General features: G+C 33.3%; 1 protein-coding gene across 1 annotated transcript in view; it reads left to right on the forward strand.

Moving 5' to 3' along the window:
- The window catches only part of SPAG16 (sperm associated antigen 16), a 106,908-nt gene extending 97,537 nt beyond the window's left edge, over window positions 1–9,371 (forward strand). The window contains exon 10 of the mRNA XM_030326326.1: window positions 7,662–9,371. Coding sequence (XP_030182186.1) covers window positions 7,662–7,898 — 237 coding nt within the window. The 3' untranslated portion in view covers window positions 7,899–9,371. The remainder of the gene's footprint in view (window positions 1–7,661) is intronic.
- Window positions 9,372–9,606: the final 235 nt, after the last annotated feature.

Raw genomic sequence — 9,606 nt, forward strand, 5'->3', positions numbered from 1 at the left:
GATCTTCCTTAGACAATTGTATTTGTTTACTTCTCAAACTAGTTAGGTATGTGACTTCCTGATATGCCATATTAATTATATCATATATTTCTATAACATTATAAAATCCGTTCTATAAAGTTAATATGAGATTATATTTTGAAACTAATTCTTATGGTTTAAACTATTTTTCTTGAAATAAGGAAAAAATTGAGTCAATACTGGGAAAACAGTTTTCTCCTGTTTTTAAGGTAATCAGTGGGTTACTAAAATAGTCCATGGGATAGTTTTTGTAAAGATAACTATACATTATAACATAATTTCCTTCTATCTGTGAAATATATTTTACCCTAAAGGAAGTAAGAGGCATTTTGCAATTAATGGGATACTTTGCAAACACATAAGTCACATTTAAGATAAAAAATTACTGGTTTATTGAAACTTTGGTCATTATACATATGAAACTTTCAGTGTGCCAACATATTTATTAAAGAGAAGCAGAATGGAACAATTCCATATAGATTTGGAAATTTTGAAAGGTAATATTTATGTGTAGAATTTATTTTTCATTGTGGAGGGGAAAACGAATTATATGGCATCCAATAAAGTTCAAATCTGTTGTTTTAATGACTTCCTGAAGAGTTAAATTTAAAGCTTGCAATTAAAGTTTTTATATATTACAATTCCTATGTATTAAAAACCTATCACTTATCTTGTGTCCTGACCTATGTACTCAGTGATCATGCAGGAAAAATGAAATACAAAGTAAAACAAAAACAATACCATTGAAAGTATTTCAAGAAAATGGGAGCAAATTAAGAAAGTAAGAAACTACTAACTTGTTCCTGTCTCTCGCATTGTCTCAAAAATAAATAAACATTAACAAAATTAAAAAAAAAAGAGTCTCTTTGTTTTGTTTCCCTTTCTTTTTTCTCCTTTCCCTTATGTTCATCTGACTTGTTTCTTAAATTCCACTTATGAGTCAAATCATATAGTAATTGTCTTTCTCTGATGTATTTTGTTTAGCTAATTGTTTGATTTTATAAGTTTATTAACCAATAATATATGCTATCTAAGAATGGCTTTCCATAACTTAGCTTATACTACCAATGTAGCTATTAAACTACTTTCTCATAAGCTATGGATGAGTTTTCATATTTTCCTAATTATCTTAACTTCTTTTACATCTTCAGAAATTATATATCTATATATCTATATATATATCGATATATATATATCTCGATATATATATATCGAGATATATATATATATCTTTTGTTAAGGGAGCAAAAAATTAATTTTTTAGCCTTAGTTTAGTACTTTTATAACTATACTTGCATAAGTTAACTATTGTAATCCTTTTTCCTTCAGTATGGCATCTGTTAACACACTGTAGAATGTACTTTGGCAGAGTATGAATTATTTTAAAGCCTAACCTGTGTCTCTAATTCAGGTCTCCCCCTTATTACTTGTACAAACCTGGGCAAATTACTTAACTTCTATGCTTCCATCTCTATAAACTGGAAAGAATAATGTATGCATCAAAGGGTTTTTGTGATGATTCAATTAAATAATATGTGTAATATATCTAGCACTGTACCTTTTGCAGAATTGATACTTATAAAAATATAGTGTTTCATTGGAAAAGGTTATTTACTAGGAGATAAATAATAATTATTAATACTATTTTATTCTCTTATGTTAGATATGATAATGGTAACACTGAATAGAAGTCTGTTAAAGGCTTCCAGATTCATTCCTTTTAAGCATTTTTTGTTATTTCATCATATAAAAACTTGAATAATTTTGCAGTGACTTTCTATGATTATCAGCGTGGTTTCCCCAATTCAGATTATATACAAACAGAGGTATGGAAATTATAGCACAATGATGGCTAATTCTGATGTTCTGTTGTTTGCATATTCCCTGTTACGTATTTGAAAGTGCTGGTATGACCATAAAAATTTTACACAACTTCAACTTCTTTCTGGTCTATTCTATATTTTGATTCACTTAATCAAAAAATGATCTTAATTCATATCTTTGTCATGACATCTGCCAATGATTATAGTTTAAATATAATGATAAAATGTGCTCTGGGCTGATGGCTCAGAGCCTGGAGCCTGTTTCCGATTCTGTGTCTCCCTCTCTCTCTGCCCCTCCCCTGTTCATGCTCTGTCTCTCTCTGTCCCGAAAATAAATAAACGTTGAAAAAAAAAATTAAAAAAAAAAAAAAAAAAGGGGCGCCTGGGTGGCGCAGTCGGTTAAGCGTCCGACTTCAGCCAGGTCACGATCTCGCGGTCCGCGAGTTCGAGCCCCGCGTCGGGCTCTGGGCTGATGGCTCAGAGCCTGGAGCCTGTTTCCGATTCTGTGTCTCCCTCTCTCTCTGCCCCTCCCCTGTTCATGCTCTGTCTCTCTCTGTCCTGAAAATAAATAAACGTTGAAAAAAAAAATTTAAAAAAAAAATAAATATAATGATAAAATGTGAAAAGGAGAGAAAGGGTTTCTTCAGCTCTGATATGACAGTGTATATTATCTTGTGTTATGCCACACTGGGCATGCTAATGGTGCATTTCAAGAGCAGTTGGTTGTACTTACATAGGGAGACTTTGAATTTATTGGAGCAAGTTTAGTTGCATTTTGTATAGTATTCTTGAATATTGTTATACAGTAGTCATTATTTTTTTTGCCTAAAGCATCATTATAACTCTAGCATTAATCAAAGATCTGGTTGACGTTTTACCAGTAATTGTGAATCTTACATTAGGATATTAAATCAGTTTATTTACCAGACATAAGTTGCTAAAAAAGAAAATTAGTTTTGCATTTTCTTTAGAGTTTGAAAATTGGAAGGTATTAACCACGTGCAAATGGGAATTTTAATGCCTATAATTTGATAATAATGTTGAATGTCTTCAACAGTTGAAATAATTCATTAAAAATCCCTGAGGAAATATATTAATCAAAATATTTACTCATAATATTGTGCTATGTTAAATACATAAGGATTAAGACAACTTGTTTATAATTCTGTTCTGAGTAGAAAATCAAATAAATGGAAATACGTACATTATTACACTAAATATATGCTGTTTATATAAAAAGAAGTAAATATGAATCAGAATAAAAGCAATTAAAAATACTAATTATTCTCGGGTTTTAAACTATACTGTTTATTTTGAATTATGCATAAGCATGGATCATTTAGAAAATACAAAAATGAGATTGCAATGAAAAAATGCTCAGGATTTTACAGCATTTTGAAAACTTTAGTCAATATCTACATTATCTGTATTTAAAAAACACATTAAAAATTGTGAATTTCCATTCATATATGTTGATTAAACATACCACAATTTAAAAAATAAGTCTTGTCAAGTAATATTTACTATATTTAAATATTTTATGTGTATATTTGAATATAATATGTAAATATATACTTCAAATATATAAATAACATAAATGCAAATTACACACTATGTACTAGTCTTCTGCACCTGGACTTTTCTTTTGGAGTTTGTTGTCATATGTGACTAATAGTTCATTTCACAATATTTACTTTTATGTCCTATTATTAACTCATATTCAATTTTTTCCAAAGTCTTGGTCTAATAACCAATGTTTCCACAAATATTCTTATATATTTCCAAGTGCTCATGTGAAAGATTTTCTGTAAGATACTAATATAGGAGTGGGATTTTTGTCATTGGACATGAGGATATTATTAGATAGTGTTATATTCTTTTTCAAATTAGTTTGAATATGTTTACAAACCCAAACACAGAGTTTCTATTACTCTTTTCTTTCCAGCACTTGATATTGCCAATGTTCTTAAATTTTTCCCAATCTAATTAGTAAAATATGTTACCTGTTGGGTCGTAATTATTCTAATTAATAATTAAATTGAATATCTTCTCTTTTGTTTATGGGCGATCCATACACTAGCTTCTGTGAAATGTCAGTTCATACATTATGTCTGCTCTTCAATTAGGTTGTTTATCTTAAGTATATTTGCAATATGTCTTAGATAATAATTCCTTATCAGTCATCTCAATGAAGATATCTTGTCCCAGATGATGACTTACATTTATTTCTTTATAGTGTCTTTTAGTGAATAGTTCTTCAGTTTTGTCATGCTTTATTCCTTAAATATGTACAATGTTTATTTTAAAAAGATGCCAAAAAGTTTTTTATTTTAATGTAGTCAAATTTATTAATACTTTCTTTTATGGAAAACTTATTGACAGTTGCTGATCCTTTCCTGTTCCAAGATCAGAATGCTTTGCTTATATATTTTTGTATATTATTTATTTTTCCCTTTACCAAATATTTTATAGCATAATTTCTAGACTGTGGGGGATAAGCTTAGGAATCGCCCGGGGCTTATACCAATGGGTTGACAAGGCATAAAGAAATACAAAGTCATAAAATGCTCACACCCGAGTTTGGGTAAACCACATTGGCACACCAAGAATAGGGGGGTGTAAAGCCACCCCGAGAATAGGGAGGAACAAAGGTGCCAGGAGTAGGGAGGTGCAAAGGCACCCCAAAATAGGGAGGGGGTGCAGAGCCCCCCAAAATAGAGAGAGGCAAAGGCTTGGAATAGAAATGGCGCAAAGGTGCCCAATACATAGGAATAACAAGATTAGATATTCAGGGTGAAAGCACCCAAATTTAATACTATAGCAGAAAGCTGCTTTCATAGGAGAATAGGGCCAGGTTAAGTAAATTGGTGAGTTGGACTATGGACCTCTGTGCTGCAGACCATGCAGCCTGAAGTGGAGAAGATTAACAAAAGTAAAGGTGCCTTGTCAACCCTGAGGTTATTTCCCCTGTCTCATTCTCTAGGCTAGCTAAGGTAAACGGAGGTGCTGCCTCCTGTCTGCTGTAAACAACCTTCCTTGGGACTGCCGGCGCCCGGATTTTGTTTTGTATTATCCCAAACTCCTAATCCCAAATATCTTCAAGACTCCCTTTCCCTCACGTCCACAAATTAATGTTCAAAGATTCATTATCCCTTTGTGCACGTTCATCGCCATGTTTGTAAGCCTTCTGATCCTAATAAAAACGGGGCAAGGACCCTTATTCTGGGCTCTTGTCTTTTCCTGGATATTGGCCAGCTCTGGCTTTAATCCTGCATCCGCTCTTTTGCTGGCCAAAAGAGAACTTTAGCTTAGAGTCTACGACATTAGACATAGACACTCTCTTACATTAATGCGATATAATTATTTAAATCAAGAAATCAAAATTTATGCCATTCTATTATTTAATCTACAGAATATGTTTAAATTTTACTGTGTTCCACTAATATCTCTGTAATTTTTTTAGGCTAACCTTTCTATTTTGAGATAGTTATAGATTTGTGTACACTTGTTAGAAATAATAAAGAGATCTTCTTCACTCTTTATCTGCTTTCTCCCAAGGGTAACGTCTTGAAAAAACAAAGTACAATATCACAATCTGGATATTCACATTGATACAAACAAAGTGTGGAAAATTTCATCACCACAAAGTTTCTTGGTGTTGCCCTTTTATAATCATTCCTATTTCCCTCCATCCTACCCCCTCCCAGTTCTCAACTCTTGACAACCAACAATTTGTTCTCCATTACTATAATTTTGTCACTTCAAGGTTGTTATTTGAATGTACTATGATATTTAACATTTGGGGGTTGATTTTTACACTTAGCATAATTCCCTTGAGATTCATCCAAGCTGTTGCATGGATCAATTGTTTTCCCTTTCTTTTATTGCTGAGTAGTTGCTAATTCTTTCAAAAATATTTGGCAGAATTCTCTAGTGAAACACTGTGGGCCTGGGGATTTCTTTTTTGGGAGATTTTTAATTATAAATTCAATTTCTTTAATAGTTTAGGGCTATTCCATTTATTTAATTGTTGGTCCTTTATAAACTGTTAAATTTATGACTATGCATAACGTTGTTTATAGTATTCCCTTATTCTGTTTTTAATGACTGCAGGATCTGTAGTGATATTCTTTGTTCCATTCTTGATATTTGTTATTTGTGTCTTCTCCCTTTTTATTTTTGTCAGTTTGGTCTATAGAGCTTTATCAGTTTCACTGCCATTTTTAAAAAAAGGAACTAGCTTTTTATTTCATGATTTTCTGAAGTATCTTCCTATATCAATTTCATTGATTTCTGCTATCATATTCAGTATTTCCTTTATTCTTTTTCTAGTTTTGAGTTTCTTAAGGCTCTTCCTTTTCTACTTTCTTGAGGTAGAAACTTAGATTATTGAGTCAAGACATTTCTTTTTCTGTAATGTAAGCATATGGTGCTATAAATTTCCCTCTCAGCCTGCCTTAGCTGCATCGTGCATTTTGATATGTTTTATTTTCATATTCATTCAATTCTATGTATTTTTCTTTTTATTTCTTTTGAGACTTCCTTTGTGACCCATGGATTATTTATAAGTGTGCTCTGTAGTTTCTATGTGTTTAAGAGATTTTCCTTTTATCTTTTTGCTATTGATTTCTAGTTTGATTTGATTATGATCAGAGAACACATTACCTTTTATCGATAGGTTAGGGTTAGATCTGTGGCATCTTGTTTCTTTGTGTTGGAGATAGTAAAATATTCTGCTGCTGCACTATTTCTCCAATCCTGGCATCTCTAAGCAGTTTATATTCTTATTTCCACTCTTCAGAGTGCTACTTTGGTTGTGTCTTGCATTATTTTAGGGTTTATAGTTGTACTTAGCAAGGGAAAACAAGAAAAGAGATGAATCTACATGTCTAATCTGGACTGGACATCTCTTCATACAATTTTGCTTCCCAATTTAATATATTTAGTTACCTTGAAATCAGATTTTTAAAAATGTGGAATGTAATAGGAATCTAATTTTTCTTAGTTTTATTAAGATATTTGTTTGTCCTAGCACAATTTATTATTTTTTTCCCCCACAATGGGTTGTGGTATCAGTTCTGCCATTTAACTATTTTCTGTGGATTTCTAGATAATATGTGACTTTGCTTTATATTATGTTTCATTGGTGAGTTTGTTTATCCTGTGGCAGCACCATACTTTAATTATTATAATTAAAAAAATTTATTTATTTTGAGAGACAGAGTATGCATGGGTGAGGGGCAGAGAGAGAGCAAGAGAGAGAAAATCCCAAGCTGGTTCTGTGCTGTCAGCATAGAGCCTGACACGGGGCTCAGTCTCACAAACCATGAGATCATGCCCTGAGCCAAAATCAAGAGTTGGATACTTAACCGACTGAGTCACCTAGGTGCCCCATTAATTATTATAGTTTTTAATAAGTTTGGTTATGTCTTATGGAAGTTTTCTGAATCTTATTTATATTATTTAGAAGAGTTTTACATATTCTATAATTCTCTATACATTTTAAAATAATCTTCCTAAATTTCTAAAATAAAATTTCTAGGAACTTTTATTGAAATAGCTTAGGTTTTATAGATCATCGTAGTGATAATTGCCAATTTTACCATACTGAGTGTTTTGAAGCCTGAATGAATGGGGTTTATCTGCCCAAATATTTATATTTTCTTTAATGTCTTTCAATAACATTTTTAGACTTTCTTCATTCAGATCGTGTACATGTTTTTGTTAAATGTAATTCTAAATGCCTTATGATTTTATGCTATTATAAATATTTTCAAGTAGTTAAAATAAATAACCTATCCCTTTGTCGACTTTGAGGCCTCCTTCAACAGAAATCAAGAAGGAGCCTGTGAGCTCAGTGCAGGATCAACACTCTGTCAGACTCCATACCTCTTCCATCAGCGGGAGTGGAGAGAGAACACTCAAACTTGGAGTAAGACCACACCTCTGCTGGACACCATTGGCAGGAGACAACAGAGTACCCGAGCACATAGAATAAGACCACACATATACAGGACATGGTTTTGTCAGCAGGAGCCAAATGAGAGCTTCTGAGCAACACATGTTTCTGTCCTGCTCTTCTCTAATCCTCTCTTTCTGTAACGGTGTGCTTTTTAGTCTTTATGAGGAGCTCAGGACTCCCAGGTCATTTACTCCAGAATACTAATTCTCCCTAAAGTTCCTTATATCACTTTCTCTGATCCAATCTCTTCTTACTTTTCCTGACTCTGAAACTTTTTCTCTGTACTGTTTGCAACTCAAGATAACTGGTCAGCAAAATCCTCTGTATTTTTAACTTCTACTGTGAATGTTACCTTCCCCTTCTGTGCTAATGGGAATTTAGCTTTTCCCTAGTTATAATTTTCCTGCAGACAGTGGTTACTAGTAAATATAACAATCAGTTCTTTGGAAGAAACACCTTGATTTGTAGTGTTTTCCAGTTTCTGTGCTATAAATACATCAAAGCCATTCATCTACCATCATAATTTACCAAATGTGTAGTTGGGAAGTTATGTCCACAGTCAACAATCATGAGCTAATATGAGCCAGCTCCAGCTCACCCTGGCCTGCGGCACTTCTAAAGGGGAACTTTTCTCTATTCTCCACTCAACTATAACATTGGACCTGGAGGTAAGATAAGTGTCCCCTATGCTTCTCATTTCTGCTTTCAGTCCCTTTCCTCTCCTTCCTTCATGAAAATACTCTGTCTTAACTCTCATATCATCAGATTGTCCTACTCACTATAACTTTTTAATAAGGCACTTCTTCTCAGGTTTTTTTTTTTTTTTTTTTTTTGTAAATTAAATCCCTGTGACATTGTTACTTTCTTAAGAATGATACCTGCTAGAATTCTTCATGACTCTGGACTTTCAGTTCCTTGATAGCCTCTCCTTTAGGGATCCTATTCTGTTCTCAGTCACTCACTTTATGGTTATTTCCTAGGCCTTGATATTGGCAAGAGCTGCCATAATTTTTAATTTCTTTTGCTGTTTGAACCTCATCTTCCCAATCCCTGCATGTTGAGGTGTTCCAGACTTCAGTTCTGGGCCTCTTCCATTTATTGCCATGACTCTCTAGGTGATCTCATCCAGTCTCATGGTTTTAAATTACCCATGTGTTAACAACTCCTTAATTCACATCTTAGACTGAGATCTCTTTCTGAACTCTTGTTTTATATGTCCAACTGCATACTCGACACATGCAATTAGATAATTAATTCCCCTCTCAAGCTCTATCTTTTGGAGTTTCCTCCATCATAATTACTGGGAACTCCATTCTTCTAGTTACTTAGGAGGAAAGTTCCATCTTTCCTTTCCACTAACACTGTTGCCCTCTGTTATTTTGTTTTTGTTTTTGTTTTCGTCACCTCTAGTTTGAACTATTACAATAGTGTCCTAACTGGTCACTCTGCTTTGTCTTTGTTTTCTTTCAGTCTTCTTTGAACACAGAAGCCAAAGTGATTTTCTTAAATCGTAAGTCTTTCTGGGGCACCTGGGTGGCTCAGTCGGTTGGGTATTCAACTTTGGCTCAGGTCATGATCTCAATTAGTGAGTTCGAGTCCCACATCAGGCCCTGTGCTGACAGCTCAGAACCTGGAGCCTGCTTCGGATTCTGTGTCTCCCCCTCTCTCTGCCCCTCCCCAGCTCGCACTCTGTCTCTGTTTCTCTCAAAATTAATACATATAAAATGTTTTTAAAATAATGAAACAACAACAGAAGATAAGTCTTTCCATAACATTTATCTGCTTAAAATTTTTTAGTGA

Source organism: Lynx canadensis, chromosome C1 (assembly GCF_007474595.2).
Source record: "Lynx canadensis isolate LIC74 chromosome C1, mLynCan4.pri.v2, whole genome shotgun sequence".
Classification (NCBI taxonomy): Eukaryota; Metazoa; Chordata; class Mammalia; order Carnivora; family Felidae; genus Lynx; species Lynx canadensis.